The 21,180-nt window shown below is 41.1% G+C and overlaps 1 protein-coding gene across 2 annotated transcripts in view; it reads right to left on the bottom strand.

The window, feature by feature from the left end:
• TNFRSF19 (TNF receptor superfamily member 19) overlaps positions 1–21,180 on the bottom strand; it is an 82,748-nt gene that overhangs the window by 6,823 nt on the left and 54,745 nt on the right. For both annotated transcript variants that reach the window (XM_039873045.1, XM_039873044.1), the window contains exons 6-9: positions 5,885–6,049; positions 5,297–5,422; positions 1,339–1,441; positions 336–741 (exon numbers count right to left, since the gene is read on the bottom strand). In XM_039873045.1, coding sequence (XP_039728979.1) covers positions 336–741; positions 1,339–1,441; positions 5,297–5,422; positions 5,885–6,049 — 800 coding nt within the window. The remainder of the gene's footprint in view (positions 1–335; positions 742–1,338; positions 1,442–5,296; positions 5,423–5,884; positions 6,050–21,180) is intronic.

Genomic DNA, 21,180 nt, shown 5'->3' with positions numbered 1-21,180 from the left:
GGTTTTTGAAGAGTTGAAAGTTACTCTCAGATTTTCGACTGTAAGAGGGATGGCCCTCCAACCCCCACATCGTTCAAGGGTCAACTGTAATGGGATTTACAAAGAAGAATAAGAACATGCAGCTGTCTTTTCTGGCCTTACACATTAGCTGTCAAAAAAAAAATAACTCGAGAAATTTAATTTAAAATATATTCTCCTATAACAAACAAGAAGTTGCGAAAGATGGAAAACTTCTCAGCCTTTTCCCCCGCATTTGGCGGTGGGAATCGGGTTCCACTCCCTGTGGTCCTCCGCGGGGAATGCTACGTCCACTCCGACGTCAAGCATCGCCTTACCTGGGGGCACATCTGAGCGGTTAGGTTGATGACATCGCCACTCGTCTGATCCTGCCGGCTGCTAACGGCTCGTGTATCCTGAGTCAGCACCGGTTCTGTCAGCGAGCTCCTGCGTCTAGATAAATCTGCAGTTTCTGTAAAGTTTTCGGACGGAGCCTGAATTGAAAAAGCGCCACCAACCGAACCCTGACCACGGTTTGAACCCAAGGACGATGAGCTTTCATCTTCCGGACTGAGAGAACGAATGTCTTCTCCCGTGAGTTCCGGGTAAGAGTCACAAAAAGAGATGCTGTCACCGCAGATGGGATTTTGCATCAGAGGCCAGGCATCTGAAAACTCGCCACAGGTGGACGGAGAAAGGGACCTGAAGAGGGCCGGCATCGTGTCCCCCACTGGACCTGCATTTCTGAACACATGTTCACAAGACCGTTAAGGGCTCCCTGGAAAGAAAACACCCCACTACCAAGCAACGTACGCGTTTCCGTTTTCTAGATGAAATAGCAATTTACTAAGTCAGAATTCTAGTGCTTCTTGTTGTTATGAACTTGCTTTAACACAGTAAGTTCAGTTACTCCGTTTACTCTAAGAGCTAATTTGTATTTCTACTTCTAATCAACATAGTTATATTTAATCCGATGTTTAAAATATGCGAAAAGTTTCCTGGGTCTTAACTGAGTTTGATGGCTGCTCTAAAAGTCTGAGTACATGACATGTTAAAAATTACTTGCAATGACAGAAGTGTCACAAAGCATGAATATGAGACAAAGATAAAATTGAGTATAAAGTATGAAAAACGTTGCATTGGGTATCAGTAATTCTGAGACACTCAACTAATTCTTGCCAAACACATGCCCTTCCAATGTCCAGGATGTCATTAACGATATCAAAAAAGTGATGCCCCCTTGGAACATTTTCAAGCGTTTCACACGGAAATTGGTAAATGAGTAGAGTGCATATTTGCACACGGGAATATGAAATTACATTCTTAAAAATACCCGGATACCTCTCCTGGAGCGTGGCCTTGGACTGCACCCGACAACCAGGAGCCGCGCGGTCAAGGCTACAGGCGTCATCACAGCACAAGGACGGGATCAAGTGAACAGGCCCTAGGAAGACGAGCAGACGTGTGAGGCACGACACTTTTTTTCCGGAAATGTTCTCTTTCAATACCAGCTCGAGACCGTTCTTGAAATTTTAGCGATTTCCATTTGGGCAACTTTTGGGGAAAAGGGGATACGACGCTGATTTTTTTTCTCTTTTTTTGTTATTGTAAAAAACAATGAACCTCTGATATGAAGTACCTAAAGTGGTCGAATTCAGAGAGACAGAAAGCAGAAGGGTGGGTGCCAGGGGCTGGGGGTTGGGGAGATGGAGAGTTTGCGATCCACGGAGACAGTTTCAGTTTGGGAAGATAAAGTTCTGGAGTCGGTGGTGGCGGCGATGGCTGCACAACGATGTGAATGTACTTAGCTCACGGAACCGTACGCTTACGAATAATTAAAACGGTAAGTTTTATGTTACGTCTGTCTCACCACACTAAAATAAGGGGTGAAATGAGATGATGCAGTCTGTGGGAGGGTATGTGAAATGACGGCCATGTGCGGCTGACTGGCGACGGAACATTTTTGTTGCGTGGTCTAGCAATGCAGAATAAGAACACAAAAACGTTCAACTGCTTCAGCTCAACACACATGCACACACACACACGTGTTGTTTTTGTTTTTACTGCTAGGAGTGAAACTTAAGGAATAACTAGATATGTGTACATAGCTTTATAAACCATTTTGGTCACGGAAGCAGTACGTATTTTGGGTTATGAAGATAATAAAAAATTTAAAAATAAGGACAGGTATTAGATAAATTTAAAAATAAATCTTCCCGCACTCTATAAACTGAAAATAAACACCGTCGATATTTGGCGAACAGCTTTCTAGACTTCTCTATATTTGCATAAACATATAACGCTGATTTAAAAAAAACTATAAACATACTAAAGCATACAGGCAATACAAATATACACACGTATTTTTAGAAAAAAGATTTCAAGAAATTATATATTTATGTATACATATATATGTGTGTGTAGTCAAACTTTTCATGAGTATTATCTCTTTACTTTTATACTCAGAAAATAACATTATGAAACTAGTATTTCCCTTTTGGAAAAAAGGAACATTAAATATTGAGATACAATTGCAAACGAATGTTAAGTAGAGCGGACACCCAATACACCTCTGTCTGAATCTTTCTCAACGCAGGCCGCCATCCTGAGTTCTCCAAATGCTTACTACTATGACCAATGGGAACTCACCTGGACTCACTACCAAGGAACTCAACAAACGTGTGTCATGTCTACTGGGGAATTTTTCAAAATTATTTAAAAGCAAAAAATACTGCCACTCCTCGTGGAAATGGTTGGTTCTAGAGCTCAAGCAAGGAAAGTTATAAGGTGAGCCTGGAACTTCTTTTTGTACCAGAAAGTAAGAAAGTGTTAAAAGAATAATGAAATATGTCCAAACAGCACTTGAACCAGCTTGAAAGGACTTCTACTGGCCATGTCTAGGAAAATTTGAGGATCGAAATAATGATCGAAATAACGACGGCAAAAGAGTGTAACCGTTGAATGGGGTCCACGCGTCCACACTAATTAAAGGAAATAAATAAATGGGGAATGAAGGGAAGTTCCTTCTTACCAGAGGAAGACGACGAACGAATGTAGAAAGAATGATAAAATTAGAAAACCAGCATGTGAACCATCCCAATAATAAGCGACTCAGGTAAGAATCACCAGAGGATGCTCAGCTACTGGGCCAAAGTTGGGAGAGCAACAGGATACTTACACAGTCTCAAGGAATCGCCTGCAAGGTTTTTGTTAATTATAGGGAACACCAATAACCGCAGAGCAGAGGAAGCTGGCAGACACCACGTTAACAAAGGGACCGGGTTACCGTGGCCAGGAATGGGACAGATGGACGCGCTGTGCCTCCTGGTGTGGGGCACAGAGAAAGATCAACGCCAGCTCTGTGGTACCTCTGAATCTAGCCATAAGGAAACGTCGGAAAAACCCAAACTGAGGGTCATTCTACAAAATGACTGGCCTGTGCTCGTCGAAATTATTAGTGTCATGAAACGCGAAGGAAGATGAAGGAACTATTCCAGATTCAATGAGGGTAAAGAGATTGGACAACTAAACGCACAGTGTTATCTGGGATTTTCTTTTGCTAGAGAGGACATTAGTGGGACAATTAAGAAAATCTGAATGTGCTCTGAAAATTATGTAATAGCATTATGTAGATCATGTAATAGCATTACTTAATGAATATGCTCTGTAGATTATATAATAGCGGTTCCTGGTTTTAATAATCACGCTGTTATGTAAGAGAATATTCTTGTTCTTAAAAAACAAACACCAAAGTATTAAAGGATAAAGGGACCTCATATCTCCAAACGATTTTTAAGTGGCAAGTGAAAAAAACGTGTGTGTGTGTATACACACGTACACAAAATGTGTGTTTACACCTAAAATATACAAAACATGTACACACATATATAGATACACACACGGCATACTTAGAGACATAAAGATGTTATAAAGGAAGTGTGAATAATGAAAATGAGATGAATGGGAGTATTTGGGGAATCTGGGTAAAGAGTAGGTGAGAATTCTCTGTCCTAATCTTTCAACAGTTTTGTAATTCTGAAATTACCTCAAAATAAGAAGTGAAAAGAATAAAGGTGCCGTGATTAAGGACGAAGCGATCTACATGATAAGCTGCAGTGAGCCTGGGCTGTGGCCCGCGAGTTAATAAGCCCAGCGTTTTGAGGAGAGGCGATGCGGCAAAGCCAACGTGCATTTAATCTTCCTTTTCAGATAGAAGTTAAGATGAGGCAGAGTTCGCACAAAGCTGGATTTTTATTACATTTAAAATTTGAGTTCACCTCCCAAGAAACTATTCCTCCTCACTCTGATTCTAGCGGCAACGTCATGGTGCAGCATCTAGAAACAGAACACTTGGGGCTACTAAGAGTCTATTGCCTATGTGGGCGGAGGCAGAAACAGATCCGCACGCACCACAAAAGCCCTATATTTCACTCTTAAACCGATCCCTAAATCTCTAAAATAGAACAGTCATGATTGGTAGAGAAGGAATTATGTTGAAATATTAGATCGACAAGCTGAATCCCGCAATTTCTTACAAAGGAAGACTGAGCAGTTGCAGGAGGATGTGTCATTCTCCTTGGGTTACACTTAGGGATCGGTCATGGGGGACGAAATGGTGCTCTCAGCATTGCCCCAAAGGAGCTAGGGGAGAGGGCGGGGGCTGGGGCGGGCTGCTGGCCACATGGAACTTTACTTTGCAGAGGTGAGGTCATTCGGTGGGGATGGGAGGGGAAATGTAAGTGTGGAAATCTCGTATTGATGAATATATATGAGTGGCAAAGATAGTTGGTATGACGTCACTTTGCCTGTTTTCGCTCACATTAGAAGCCAATTTCCATTTGCTTACTTCCCTGAACTTTCTTTTCTGTCAGTTATCTAGGAGGCAGTGATAGTTTGTGGAAAACTCTGTCCTCCTTCCTCTTCTTTAAGAAATCTCAAAGGACGTTACGACAGACACACGAACGTTCAGTGTGAATCCACCAGACAAGAAAGGACGCAGACAGACTCCTACTGTATGAAAGGTTGACATTATTTGAAACCAATTGATTCAAAACAACAAAGGCAAACTTGCTCAGCAAGTTGCTGGAAAATTCTAGGATTTTAATGACATGACTATTTTCTTTTTGGTACTTAAGAGACTCAGCATGCCTACGACATCAGGGAACGGTGGCGAGTGACTGTTTAATGAGGCTGGTTTTCAGCAGAGAACCACACAGAGAACCCGGCTGTGGGACAAATGGGAACAGTTCAGTGTCATCCCTCCGGGTCCCCTCACGGACTCTGGATCGGCCGAACTTACCGCAGGTCTGGGCCGAGTCTCGGTGGCACTGACAACACGCTCTGGGAGCGGAGTCGCCGAGCTGAGGTCTGTCAAAACACGACAGTTCAGAACCGCTGTACTGAATGGCCTGTGCTCTCAGAGACCCTAAACGAGGGACAAGAATCCTGTCAGTGGACACGACGTCCTCCGCAAAGGACTTCGTTCACGTCACGACACAGACCGGCACCATTCTGACTTGCACGTTTAAAGACAAGGAAGGCCATCATTCACATTTTAAAATATTTCTTACACGGAGGCATAAATATGAAATAATTTGTCAACAAGACTCAAAATGTAGAGTGCTTATGTTGGCAGAACTTAGAAGAGTTTTTATTTTTGCCTAGTGGCACGGGGACGTCGCCACCTTTTCGCTGTCCTCATCAGTCCGCTCCCTCGGTGGCTCGTTGGGACTAGAGGACTGTCGGATCCACTTTCACGTGCCCTCTGTCCCTTTCACAGCTCCTTGATTCTTGTCTCAGCTCAACTCTCTTGTGGGACACGCACATGACAATGACGATAAACGCACTCCGACAAAATGCTAAGACACAGCGAGAGCTCAAAACTTACAGCTGGGTTTCTTCTCCACGAACTGCCTCTTACAATAGATGACGCAGAGAATGAGCAGGGCCAGCAGGACGGTGGCCAGGGCGCTGCAGATGACGGCGGCCAGGGCCGTGTCCCGCGGGCTGGAGGCCGTGGACGGGATCTTCACGAGGTTGACCTTGCTGGTACCTGGGAACCATAAGAATGAAATCAGCCCACTCTCCACCGCCGGGAACTCAGACGCTTACCCCGAACTTGACGGTCATCTTTAGCAATGGCCTTCATGCAGTGTAAATACTGCATGACCCAAGTGCTCTCTCCTCTCAGAAGATTTCTAGATGATTACACCTTCACCCTGAACCCCAAAATGTGGGGTTCTGTCCCCACGACACTGGACACACACCCCTCAACACACGGAGTTGCAGGACTGTGCTTTTAGGTCTTGAGACTTGAGTCGTTTGTGAGCTGGGAATTTGTCATCTTTATCTCCGTGTCCCCAGTACTTGGCACAGTGTTTGGCACATAGTAGGTACTTAATATTTGTTATTTAGTTGTAATTAGACTATCTACATTTTTAAGCTGACTGAACTAAGGGATGCTTTTGGGGGCGACTTTAGGGAAAAACAAGCAGTTGGATCATCCACGACCTTGCACGAGGCCCCCGACTTCTGAGACAGCAGACATTTTTTAATGTCTTAGCTGTTAAATTACCGAACAACATCTACGTTTTGGAGAAAAGACTAATACTATTGTTGTATGATGGAGAGGCAGGCATAGCAATGCGTTAAGGGCACCGATCCTGGGATTCTGCTTCCTGAGTCAACCTCCAGATGTGTGACCTTAAGCCAATTTCTTAATCTCTGAGTCTCAAGCTCACATCTGTTCAAGTGGAGGTAGTAACAGCAGCTGTCTCACCTGGCTGCTGAGACCATGAAAGCACTTATAAGGGGCCTCCTGTGCCCATCGCTATCCTAGCGATGATGACCACAGTTAGCATTTGAATTATTGCGGGGGGAGGGGGGGGCAGTACTGGGATGGACAAACTCAGTTCCGAAATCTATATCCAGTGGAGTCACATCATATTCTATTTAACTAACTTCAAAGGAATTTGAGAGGTAGAAACCTAAAACGAGGGGCAGCTCTGCCTTCTCTTCCTCCGAGTAACTCCCGTGAGCTGAGATGGGACCACATCCTGTGCCCTTCGTTGCTCTCAGCTCCTTAGGGCCACCCAGCGGGAGATCCCCTCTGCTGAGGGTTCTCCCAGACCCTGCGGCCTGGTGGGAGCATGCGCACATCACGTAATTTTAAGTTGTCTAGAATCCACGGTAAAAAAGGAAAAATAAACAGGTAAAATTAATCTAGTTTTCTTAACTCAATGGATCTTCAAATATTACCATGTCAACATGCACTCAATATAAAGATCGTTATTGACATCTTTTGCATTCTTTATTTTGTACAAAAACGGCAAAGTTGGGTGTGATTTCACATTGACAGCACATCTCAGTTTGGACCAGCCACATTTCAAGTGCTCGTTAGCCATGTGTGGCTGATGGCAATCATAATGGACCGCAACGCTAGAGATTAAAATCCGGTATCTACGTTTGTGTACCACTGTATGACACTTGAGGCCGGAACGAGAGAGAGACTTTTGGGTTGATGTTTCTGAATCATGAATACAGCAGGAATGGTCATCTTGGAACCCTGAGTCTCAGTATTTCTAGCCACACTGATAAAACCTTTTTGCTACCTGGGAAGACAATTTTTTATTCGGGATTTATAGAAACTATATGCCTTGGGCTTGGAAGAATAGGTATCATAACCCAATCACACATTTTAAAGAATATTTGTTCATAAACATATTTAATAATCATAAAATATATTTTATCACACAGCTATACAGACATACTATAATAATCAAATAGCACATATTAAATGCTCATCACACAGTGAGTTAAACAAATTACATCCCAGACCTGCTAGAGATTAAATCTTAATCTGAAACAGCCTCTGCGAGTGGACAAATCCCCTAGGGGACGTATGAACACAGGCACAGCCGCACAAACACCAACAAATAAATAACCGAATAGGAATTTACATCCTCTGCCGGTGAAACGAGAGGCCACACTGCAGTGGAAGTGACTTGGGAAATACAAGTCTCATCCGTGTGGACCCGACGGTGAGCTGTGGAAGGCTGCCGTCTCACTCCCGCTCGTGAGACAGGCCATCGGGTCCCTTCGCTTAAACTGTCCATCAGACGGGCCGGCTCTGCTCAACACAAGGTTCTAGCAATGGCTGTCATCGGAAAGATCCGTAAAACGTGACACGAGCGGAAGACTGCAAAGTCCCTAGCTAGTCCCACTGCAACTGTTACCTGAAGCTAATCAATTAACATGGTACGGGATACTCAGAAAAACCCTACTAAGAACAGGTTAATGATTACAGTCTTTTCAGCTCTCCATGTTTCAAATGTATTAGTCGACTTGTTTGCCTTCTTGTAAAAGGAACTGTTTCTAATTTATACATGAACTAAAATGCCCCCAAATGGGGATTTTATTTTTAATTTGACGGTTGTGATTCAGGATTTATTCTCCCCAAGCCAATCATAAAAGTCTTGCTTCATATTTTTCCAAGGTAGGGAACTAACACTATAACTGCAGTAAGATCGAGTGGCCGTAACAACATCAGTTTTAAAGGAAATGAGCCCCTTCTCTATACTTTTCCCAGGCAGCAGCATCTGAAGATGAACAAGAAAAATACAGCCATTGTACATCTCAGTTTTTGACACCTATATAAGAAAGGGTGTGTTAAATCAAACACCCTCTCAGAGGGTCCCCATGGGAAGTCGAGGTCTGGAAACCACGGGCTTGATTCTTTCTTATATATACGAGTTTATGATAACACTTAGAGCAGACATAACCTTTTTTACAGGAAATAGGTTCATCATTCTTAGGTTCAATTGTCACATACAGCAGTACAGACGTCAACATGGAAGCTACGGGAGACTGGGCTGAATGTCATTTGACTTCAGAGTAACCCCAGAAACTCATTCATACAAATTCTCTTTTCTGTGAATTTTCTTTTTGACTTGAGCAGCAAATTAAAAAAAAGGAGGGGGGAGCGGCGGAGGAGGTTGGTACTAGTTACGTGAAGTGGCTTCCACTCTATTACGTCCTGGTTAATTGAAATGTTGCTGAGAATTCCTCAGAAAAGAATTTATCTACTACAAACTATAAAGTATTGTTTTGCTGACCTGTGGCTGCTGTGACATCATTGAGAGTAAAGATTCTTTCTACCCACAATGCCTTGATGAAATTCCCTGTCCAAGCTCACCAAGCATGCCGAATGCCTGCAAGGAACTTCCCTCATACCTTATGAGGATGCTGAAGAATCGGGAACAGGAAAACCCACATTCTTTGGAAAGTTTTAACTTTTCTGAAATACAAGGCATCTCTTACCCTAACCAATTAAGTTATCGAATCCCACTATAATCTCAGCACTCCCCGTTGGCGATTTAGTTCAGAGTAAGAACCGTTGTCTGAGCTCAGATTTTGCACTGCATACATGACTCAGGTTCAACTTTGTATTATACATTTCCCTAGGAGGTCAGCTCAGTTGAACAGTTAGGTACTGAGTCTCCTCCAAGGCATTCGGTAAGCTGAATGAGAACCCGAAGAGGAAAAGCAAAGAAAACGGAGGTCACCAGCAAAACCCGGCCCCATCCGCGGGCCACACCGTTGACTGAGACGTGAACACCTGCTTCCGCAGACGTCTGTGTGCTTTCAGACCTGGACACTGCATTCACCCCCCACCCCACCACCCCACCCCGCACACCGAGGCAAAGTGCTGACAGTCCCCTGCTGACCCGCACTCCATAGATGAGGAGACCAAGACTTGAAGTGATCTGATTAAGGTCACACAGCGAAGCGGAGGGAGTTTGAGAACTGGAATCGGGCCCTTTGAGCCTTTCCAGTAGACCCCACAGTCCCATGGGGACACATAGCTTCCAAGAGGGTGAAACATTCTGTGAGATAATGATGAGCAAAGCGTGGCTCCTGTCTGTTTCTGTGATGGTCACGCCTCATTTCTGTGGGGAGATGCCAGCCGAGAAGCAGAAAGAAAGGCCGGGGGACTTAGTGTGCAGGGTGCCGGCTTCTGCGCCCGCGCATCAGCTCTCAGAGACAGTCTCGGCGCCCCTCTGCCTCGTGGGGACCTCAGTGTCACATAGCGAGCCGGCAGAGGGCACGTTGAGCTGTGAGCTGTGATTGTCACTGAGGCTGAGGTGGGCTGGACAGGAAGCTTTCTGGAGGTGACTGGATCCGGAAAGGCTGGATTAGAGAGGTGGAAAGGATGTGCAAAGACACCCGACGGCAGTGTCAGGCTCGTGTGCGCTCTGCCTGCGAACGTGGCCCCCTCCTCTGCGTAACCACAGCTCTGCTCCCGACGCTTCCTACGTGTTCGCTCTGAATTCCCGATTTCCCAGCAGGCTACGTCTAAAAACCTGCTAAACGCAAGGTCATTCTTCCGCAGTAAACGCCCCACGAAGAGCCGTGTCAGGAAGGGCTGGCCTGGGAGGAAGGGAACTGATCTCCAGAATCCAGCTCTCACCAGTTTGCACCTGGCCCTGCATAGGACTCTGAACCTCTCTGAATCTCAGTTTCTTCACAGGGCAGATGAGACAGTGGCTCACTGCGCAGACACCAAGATCCACCATGAGGAGACACTGAAAATTCTCTTAGGGCCGATGGGCTCGTGCGGAGCTAGCGCCATGCGCACTTGGACCGGTCTGCTGCTTGGAAGTCCCCCGACCTCTCTACGGCCTGGCTTTCTCCACACAGAAATGAGCGCAGCCTTCACATTAAATAAGAAGATGAAGCAGGATGTGGTATTTCACTACTCAGAAGTTTATATTTCCAGTGGAGTTGCTTTCTGAATGCTAGATTCATACATCCAATATCCTGCTGAACACCTCCACTTGGACAGAGATGCATCTTAAATTCGACGTAGCCAACCAATGAGCTGTTACAATCAGACCCACTCCCTCCCCAACAAACACCCCTGCTCCTCCCACAAATCCTTGCTACCTGTCATTCCCTCCGTCTGCAACCTTCCTCTCCAGGCTGCCGCCTGGAACGCTCCCTCAGCTGTTCTTGGTCCTTCCTCAAATGTCACCCCCCTACTTAGCGAGGCCGCCCCATCAGACTCTAAAATCGCCATCTCTCTCCAGCGCTTCCTCCCTCCTTCCCTGCTTTCTCTTCCTCCCTAGCACTTATCGCCATGTGCCACTTTATACATTTAATGTGTGTGCTCCTTGTCATTCTCCCTGTAGTGAGAGGAACGACATCCATCTTGCTTCTCCGAACACACCTACCTGGCTTGTGCTTAGGCGGGAATCATCAAGAGGACGCACTTTCCAGCCTCCCTTGCAGCTAGGTGTGATAATATGTCCAAATTAGAGTGCTAGGGAATGGGCGGCTGAGTAGAAGTGATGTGTGTAGCATCTGTGTCATCTCCAGCTTAGGGACAAATTGCTTGCCCCAGACTCCCCCTCCGCTGTGGGCTGGAAGCTGGAGGTAGCAGCAGCTCGGTCTTGACGCTATGGATGAGGAAGCTGTTCAAAGGCTGGGAAAGCGACAGGGGACAGGAAGCTGGGCCTCCGAATGGCATCCTGCAGCAGAGCTGCCCCATCAGGCTGAACCGACTGAGTCGTCACAGAACGGAGACAGGAAGTTCTACCTGAGGCTACAACCTTTTAGGGTTTCCTTGTCACACAGTCTAGCCTCTGTCCTACCAATTACATCCCTCACTGAAGTATAGGTTTCACAACGGCTAGGATTTTTGCCAGTTTTGTTCACTCCTGTACTTATAATAACTATAAGAGTTCCTGGCACAGAGTTGGTGACTGATAAGTATTTGATAAACAATGAAATAAATGAATGCTTGTGAAAGAAACTGGAAAACCTTAAGTATCCCAAAAATTTCATTTAATGGAGAATCGTCCGATCGGTACGACGAGAGCACGTCAACAACAGGTCTGTGTTCTGTCCTTCCACTTCTGGCTTTGTAGATGGTGACAGTGCAGCTGGTCATAGCTGAGTGAGGCAAATAACAGATTCATTTCCATGCGCTTACTTTAATGTTGATTTGACTATGGGCGAAAAAGCAAGGGTTGCTCAGATTTAACAACACACAAACCTGGAAGATTATTGAGTATAACCTTTGAACGAACACGGAACAAAAATTTAGCCTTCTCTAGTCAGTTTTAATTAGCATCCCATAGATTCACCACAAAGGGATCTTACTTTAGTTCTTATATGCCAAATGTAATCACAGTTAACAATGCACATACGGCGATGGCACATTTTAATGAGTTATCGAAGAAGTTAGAAAAGGGACGAACCTTCTGGAGGTTAATCACACCTTCCAAAGAACGCTGCTTTCGTGTTAATTTCAGAAACCGATTGGGAGAATTGGATAAATGGAACAATTAAGCATTACTATCTTTTTTTTTAAAATCAAATTAAGCATATTAGTCTTACATTTTTGTGTACCCCCGCCCCCCTAAAACTATGTAGGAGTACGGAGAAAACGACACGAGCATCTAGAGGACTGTTAACAACAGGAGCTCGTAATGATTTTTCGTGGAAAGTTCCCAACGATCATGAACACCATCACAGCCACCACATGCAAACACCTACAGTAGGCCGGCCCCTCACTTACTCACTTTGGAAATGTCAAAATAATCCTTTATGGTAAGGGTTTTATAGATGAAGAAGTCTACACCTATCTATACTTTTTTCATTTCAAATAACATTCAGGTGGTTGGTTCTAGAGTTGAGTCCGGTCTGTCTGACCCTAAAACTTACGCTCTTTTTTCCCCCTGTAAATTATGCTATGGTTTTTCCAATCATTTAGAGCAAAAAACATACTATAGTGTGAGGGGTTACTGATTCCAATTTTGTACAAGCCAATAAACTCTAGTTAATCAGTTAACATACACAATATAATTTGACCTACTTTAAAACGCAAAGATAGCTTCACAAACTCAACCTGTCTCACCCTTAAGATTAAAGAGGTATTGCATTTTATTGCAATGAGAAGTAACATATGACTTTTTAAATTTATTTTTTAAATGTTATTTTTATGGTCTACATAGTATAATTAGATGAGTAGCAAATAAATACGGGGGGAAGAACGAGTTATAAATGAATTAATTACGCTGTCTGGACTCCCATTTCTAAAGTTTCACTAATGCCCTGTGTTTTTATCAGAGAGTTTGGCACAGGACACAGTGCATCAGATTTCCTTCTGTATCACATGTCACATTGGAAAGGCCAACAAAATTGGAAACGTGGCATTTTTACTTGTTGATGACCATGTTTTGGCAGGAACACTTCAATTAACGATTAGTTCTGGAATATAAACGTATGACTTAGACATTTTCTAATATGTTCAGTAAAAGAGCTGATCTCTGACTTTTATATTTGTTTCAAGAAAACTTCTATGCTCTTCCACCAACACCACCAACAAAAAAACCCCATGTAAAACGAAGGTTTAACAAAATTAAAACCTGACGAATCTGTCTCTAGCCATGTTCTTTAATTAAAAAATTTTTTTTAACAAAGAACTCTATGCAATCTTACTGAGGCAAAGGTACAGTTATGGAGTCTGAGCTTGTTAATCTAAACTGGTTAAATAAAAATATCTATGGTAACACTCAACGTATGAATTCCAGATGTACCACAGAAGAGTCTGCCAATAAACAAAACGGTTTGATTTTTTTTTTTTTTTATCCACTTTACAGCAAGCACACTGACACTGGATGTATGTAGTCATTTTAGACTGGTCTTAAAACTATGTGGTCTGTTTTTCAATAACTGATAGTGATATTATTCCAAAATGAGATTTTTTTTCTGTTTGCACAGTTAATAAACAAACAAACAAACAAATAAAAGTGGACTGATTTTTGTGGTAAAATATGTAACACAAAATTTACCATTAGTGACACTGAGTACATTCCCAATATTGTGAACCATCACTTGTAATTCCAGAACATTCTCATCACCCGAAGAGGAGACCCCCAACCGTTAGGCAGTCACTCCAAATGTCCCCTTCCCTCACTCCCGGCAAGCACTAATCTGCTTTCTATCTCTGTGAATTTGTTCTGGATAGTTCATATCAACGAAATCATAAACTAGCACGTGGTCTTTTGTGTCGAGTTTTTTTACTTTGCATAATGTTTTCCAGGTTCATCCACGTCATAGCGCGTGTGAGAATTTCATTCCTTTTTATGGCCGAATAACATTCCACTGTATGGCTACACCGGTACCCCCCACCCCCGCCACTCTTTGAATGTTTGTCTTACACTACTTTGCTTTTATGAAAGACCTATGTTAGTACCTATTTTTGCTAACCAAAAGAAATCCAAAGAGAACTTTGCTTTTATGAAAAAAAGGCAAGAAGCAAAACTAGCATTCGGCGTTTGTTTTGCAGGAAGCCCTTATAGAGGCGGCAGCATCCTGGGCAGTGAGAGTGGCCCCACCGAGCTCCTTCCCGGGGACCACGTTCAGCATCTCAGCATCAGGCCACCAGAGCTCAGAGCTGTGTCTGTGAGCATCTGTGCCTTATAGCCATTTATTCTGTGCATCTGTCAGCAAGATGTGTCCTAAGGCAATCACTTCTTAGCTTCATGCCATTTCGGCTTAAAAGAGTTTCATAGGAACGCTTTGCTTTCAGATAGCGAGGGAAACCTGTACCACATTTTGTTTATCCATTCATCAGATGCTGGGCATTTGGGCTGTCTCCACCTTTTTGGTTATTGTGAATGATGTTACTATGAACAATCACGGACAAGCTTTTTTCCATATGTTTTTAAACTTTTCACAAAGATACACAGGCATTGTTCCACATGCAATCAAAAGATACATTATCATTACACTAGCATTAAGTTAATTAATATGTCAATCATATATTTAGTGTTATTATAATAAAGCATTGAGTTAATTAATAAATCAGGAACTAAATATATTTCTTGAGCAAGAACTAGGTGAAGAGTAGAGGGAGATGGTGCCAGGGAAGCTGGTCAGGGTCCGTTCATAAAGGTACTTACAAATTTTAGTGAGGAGTTTGGATTCTATTCTAAGAATAATAGGAAGCACTCAATGACAGCAGAGTACATGTCCTTCTCAAGTGCATGCGGAATTTTCTCCAGGATGGACTATATGTTAGGTCACAAAATAAATCTCAATAAATATAAAAAGATTGAAATCAGACAAATAATATTTTCCAATCACAATGGAATTAAACTAGAAATCATTAACAAAAGGAAAACTAGAATATTCACAGACATGCAGAAATTAAATAATATACTTTTCAATAATCAATGGGTTAAGAAGAAATCACAAAGGAAATTAGAAAATATTTCGAGATGAATGAAAATAAAAATAAATACCAAAACTTATGGGAAACAGCAAAAGCAGTATTAGAAGGAAATTTATAGCACTAAATGTCTATATTTAAAAAGATCTAAAATCAATAACCTAACCTTCAACTTTATGACTTTAGGAAAAGAAGAATAAACTAACTCAAAAGCTAGCAGATAGAAGGAAACAATAAGGATCAGTACAGAGACAAATAAAATTGAGAATAGAAAAACAATAGAGAGAATCAATAAAACTAAAAGTTGGTTCTTCTAAAGGATCAACAAAATTGAGAAAATTTCAGGTTGACTAAGAAAGGGAGAAGATTCAAATTGCTAAAATCAGAAATAAAAGACAAAACATTGCTATTGACTTTACATAAAAAGGATTATAAAGAAACTGTGAAAACTGTACACCAACAAATTAGATAAACTAGATGAGATAGACGAATTTTTAGACATATATGAACCAACAAAACTGACACAAGAAGAAATAGAAAATCAAAATAGGCCATAACAAGGAGATGGAATCAGCCATCGAAAACCTCCCGATGGCTTCGCCGATGAATTCCACCAAAAAGGAAAATTAACAGCCATCCTTCTAAAACTCTTCCCAAGAAGTGAAGAGGAGAGGATATTTCCTAAATCACTGTATGAGGCCAACATTACCCTGACCAAAGTAGATAGAAGCACTACGTGGGAAGAAAACTATACAGATCAAGGTCCCTTATAAATATAGATGCGAAAATCCTCAACAAAGTAGTAGTGAATCTAATTTAGAGCATATTAAAGGATTATACACTGTGACCAAGTGAGATTTATCCCAGGAAGGCAATGATGATTAATCATACAAAAATCAATCAGCCTAATATACAATAAGAAAATAAGAGGGGGAAAACCCACACGATCATCTCAACTATGCTGAAAAAGCGCTTGTCAAAATCCAACACCCTTTCGTGATAAAAACACTCAATAAATCCCTGAAATGCCGCCACCACGGCAAGTGGCAGTGCTCTGCAGTTAACGGCCACTGTCTTCATGGTCCTGCTCTCCCTTCCACATCTCTACTGTTAAGAGACTCAGGCCAAGAAACGTCTATACTTCCCCGTCTTTTAAACCCAATCCAAATGGCACCTAGATGTCCAATGTAGCAAGGACAGAACAAGACTTCACTGAATCTGCTAATTCCACACCTTATTTTATTGACACAGAAAAATTAGAGGATCCCAAATTCAATTGGTTTGAAGAGCATATGAAGGGTTTGACTAGAGGATAAATGCCAATATTAAATTTGGTGGAGTTTCACGTACAGGATAAAGAGAGATAACATCCAAAATTAGCTAAGATATGATTTTCTTAAAGGTGACTTAAGAAGGATAGAAAATAAGAATAGATTCTACCTTATCTAGAGATAAAGGATGGGAAATGGAACAGAGACTCACTTTCCATGTGGTTCACTAAATCCATAAGGCCATAAAACAAGTAATATAAAAAGCGTCCATGATTCTATTTACACGTACATTAGAAGGAACTGCCAGGTGCTACTGCAGACCCTCAGTCTATTGTTTCATGGTACTAATTTGACGCTGATATACTCTAGATAACGTGTTGCAACATTAAGCTATCACTGCTCTCTTGGGAACGGAACTCCTTCCTCTGAGGCTTTGGATTTGACATAGCATTTGATGTTTTATGTGGTAATTGACAGGTGCCAGGGCAAAGATGGATTGGCATCTAGCCCAAATCCAACTATGATGAGTAAATTTTGCTTATACTTGTCACTTATTCCTATGCAATAAGAACACTGGATTCATTTAGCTAAACGAATTCTAATAGTAGGCGTGCATGCCCTCGACAAATTTTAAAACGCCTTTTTATGTCTGAATATGTTGAATAATTTTTACAACTCTGAAAAAATTACGTTTCAAAGAGAAAATGGACAAATCTTGAAATTAAAAATGCGAATATGTGAAGGAGCCAAAACTGTAAATCAAATATTTGGAAAATGAAGACTGGAAGCTAATAGGCATTACATTCAGTAAAACTTTTATATTCTTTCTGTAAATATTTACAACAAACTCTACAAATAAAAATAGCTACACTTGAAACACTTTCTGTTATCAGTCAATATTTTTAGTTATTTACATCTTGGTCCTCAGCCTAAAGTGGGCCTAATTCTAAAAAGTCAATCTTTTCATACCTGCCTCAATGCACAGAAACCTTTTTTTAAAATAGATACTGCCTACAGTCTTTTACTTGCATGATCACACAATGATGCCTAGATAGATGTTCCAGTGTCTGGTAAGGCCATAGTAGTCTTCATAACCAAAATCACTTTTTTTCCATCTTTAGAAACTCACATAGGAACAACCACCTCCAGCAGATCTCAAGCTACTGTGTGAGTGAATGAACATTTCCTTTTTTCCCCGATACCTGGATGCTGTCTGTATATTTTGGATTGTATATTATGTTTATGTATTTGTGTTTTGATTCATAGTAACTTTTCATGTTATGGAATTGATCTGTATTGAACACAAACTGTACATGAAAAGGAATGGCTGAAAGAGAAAAAAGAGTAGAGATAAAAGAGAACTTCCTTGACATGATAAATGTCATCTATAAAAAACCCACAGCCAACATCATAGTCAACGGTAAAAGACTGAACACTTTTCCCCTGAGATGAGGAAGAAGACACAGATGCCCGTTTTACCACTTCTATTCGATATAGTACTAGAAGTCCCAGCTAGGCAAGAAAAAGAAATAAAAAGCACCCAAATTGGAAAGAAAGAAGCAAAATTATCTTCGTTCGCAAAGATAACAGATGATCTTATACGCAGAAAACCTTAAAGAGTCCACAATAAACTGTTAGAACTAATAAACAGATTCAGTTAAGTTTTAGAATACGAAATCAATATGCAAAAACTCAGTTAGATTTTTATATATACTAGTAATGAACACTCCAAAAGGGAAATTAAGAAAATAATTCCATTTACAACATCATCAAAAAGACTGAAATACTTGGGAATAAATTTAACTAAGGAGGTGCAAAACTTATACATTGAAAACTGCAAACATTGTTGAAAGAAATTTAAAAAGACCAAATAAATGAAAAGACATTTCATGTTCATAGATTGGAAGACTTAACATTGTTAAGATAACAACACTATTCGAAGTGATATGCAGAATTAGATGCAATCTCTATCAAAATCCCAATGCTTTTTCTTTGCAGAAATGAAAAAAAAAAATCCATCCTAAAATTCATGTGGAATTTTAAGGATCCCTGAATAGCCAAGACAATCTGGAAACGAACAAAGTTGGAGGACTCACACTTCCTGATTTCGAAACTTACTATAAATGCTACAGTAATGAGCAAAGCGTAAATAACGACAGGCATATAGGCCAATGTTACATAATTCAAAGTCCAGAAATAAACTTCTGCTTCTACGATCAACTGATTTTTGACAAGTCAATGGGGAAAGGACAGGCTCTTCAACAAATGGTGTGGGAAAACTGGATATACACCTACAAAAGAATAAGGTTGGATACTATTTCATATACGATAGTAACAAATTAACTAAAAAGAAGGAAAGACCTAAATTTAAGAGATAAAGCTATAAAATTCTTAGAAAACACAGGGGGAAATCTTCATGACCCTGGATTTGGCAATTGTTCCTTAAATATATACCAAAAACATAAGCAACACAAGAAAAAAAACAAATCGGGCTTCATCAAATTAAAAACTTTTGTGCTTCAAAGAATACCATCAAGGACATGAAATGACAACCCACAGAATGGGAGAAAATATGTGCAAATCATACACCAAGTTAAGTATTTAATATCCAGAATAAAGAACTACGACCCAACAACAAAAACACAAAAAATCCAATCATGAAGTGGGCATTGCCTTTGAATAGACATTTCTCCAAAGAAGGGATGCATGTGGCCAGTAAGCACAGGAAAAGACACTCAACATCATTAGTCATTAGGGAAATGCAAATCAAAACCGCAATTATAGACCACTTTATAGGGTGATGAGAATAACAATAACAATAATAAAAACCGATCAGAAAATAATAAGTGTTGGTGAAGATGTGGAGAGACTGTAACCCTTGCCCACTGCGGGAGGGAAATCTGACAGGAGCCAGTTGATTTCTTCCCTTCTAGGCACTGCCCTAATCAGCTGTCCTTTCATGATTTAAATGCAAGTGAACCGAGCAGAATCCCAAGGCAGCCCCAAGCTTGCTTTCTTTTAATACTAATACTGATGATTCACAAAGATGGTTTGCTTATAAGCAGATCCCACACCTAAAAAGTAAACTTTATATCTTTATTTCCCACTTGGTCAAAGGCTGAACAGTGAGTGTAAATGAAATGAAATGTAAAAGGTGACAGCAAAGGAGAGTTTGGCAGTTCCTCTAAAATTTAAACATAGAATACTGTATGACCCAGCAATTTCAATCCTAGGTATATGCCCAAAAGAATAGAAAAAGGAGACTCAGATACTTGTACACCAATGTTCATAGAAACAATATTTACAATAAAAAAAAAAGGTGGCAATAAACCAATCATCCAGAAACAGATGATTGGATAAAAAAAAAAAGTGATATATACATACAGTGGAATATTATTCAGCCCTAAAGAGGAATAAAAATTTGATACACGCTACAACTTGGAAGTATCTTCAAAACATTATGCTGAGTGAGATAAGCCAAACATAAAAGTACAAATATTGATATAATTCCATGTATGAAATATCTATAATAGGCAAGTTTATAGAGACAGGAAGTAGATTAGAAGTTCCCAGGGCCGGGGACGAGAAGGGGACAGGGAGTTACTGCTTAACTGTCACAGTTTCTGTTTAGAGTGCCGAAAGGGTGACAGAAGGTAGTGAGCAGTGATGGTTGCACAAAATTATGCATGGAACCAATGCCACCGAATCGCACAATTAAAAATGGCAAATTTTATGTTATATATATATTATCACAATAATAAAAAAAACACTAGGAAGTGATAGCAGGGTTTCGAGCGTGGAGCAAACCCCAGACACATTACGGTTCCATTTATGATGGGATGGCGAAAGCTTGAGGGACTGTGGATCTGGGGGCAAGCAAGGAAGAAAGGAATAAAAACTTTTGTTTTGAAATGTTAAGTTTCAGATCTTATTATCTCTCCACTTAGAGCTGTTGAGCTGGCATTGGGATATCCGGACGAGGCAAAAGAGAGATTGTTATTGGAGATAAAAATTTGATAATCATGGGTGCATAAAGTCCAAAGCCAGGGGACTGTTCAAATCACCTATGTGCGTGCTGCAGATGAGGATGAGGACCGAGGACAGAACCCAGGTCCACCGTGAAATCAGGAAATCTGACGAGGAGGACCCAGCCTCTGAGACAGGAAGAAAAAAGAAGCAGGAATGGTGTCAAGAAGCCTAGAAAAGGAAGCATTTCAGGGAAGAAGTAGTAAAAATAAAGTGCAAGGGATCGAATTCTTCTGATGCTTAAATAGCTAGGCTACACAAGAATATCCTATTTTGGGGATTAGTTATAAAACGTAATTTTGAAATTCTGGAGGAAAAGTTAAACATATGTGTTTTTTAAAAAAAAAAAAATCAATGACCTTGCCGATTGTAGCTGCCTACATACAGATTTATTGTCGAATAAATGTTTGGATTAAAATGAAATCAAAATGTGATTCTGAATTGTGACAAATCACAAAACTAAGAGGAACAAAGCTCAGTGGGAGTTTATCATGAAGTGCAGCTCTGCAAGCATTTTTCCTTTGTTGAACGTGACTTACACGAGATTATGTAAATTAAGAAAGTACCATTTTTCAAATCAACGACAGAAGGATTATACCAGGATTTGCGCCTTTTCCTAAAGAATCATTCTGACCTTACTTTTGAAGC

Source organism: Pteropus medius, unplaced genomic scaffold (genome assembly GCF_902729225.1).
Source record: "Pteropus medius unplaced genomic scaffold, Ma_sr-lr_union100, whole genome shotgun sequence".
In the NCBI taxonomy this organism is placed as follows: Eukaryota; Metazoa; Chordata; class Mammalia; order Chiroptera; family Pteropodidae; genus Pteropus; species Pteropus medius.
The sequence above is the reverse complement of the archived record's forward strand: the minus strand, read 5'-3'. Positions and strand labels throughout refer to the sequence as shown.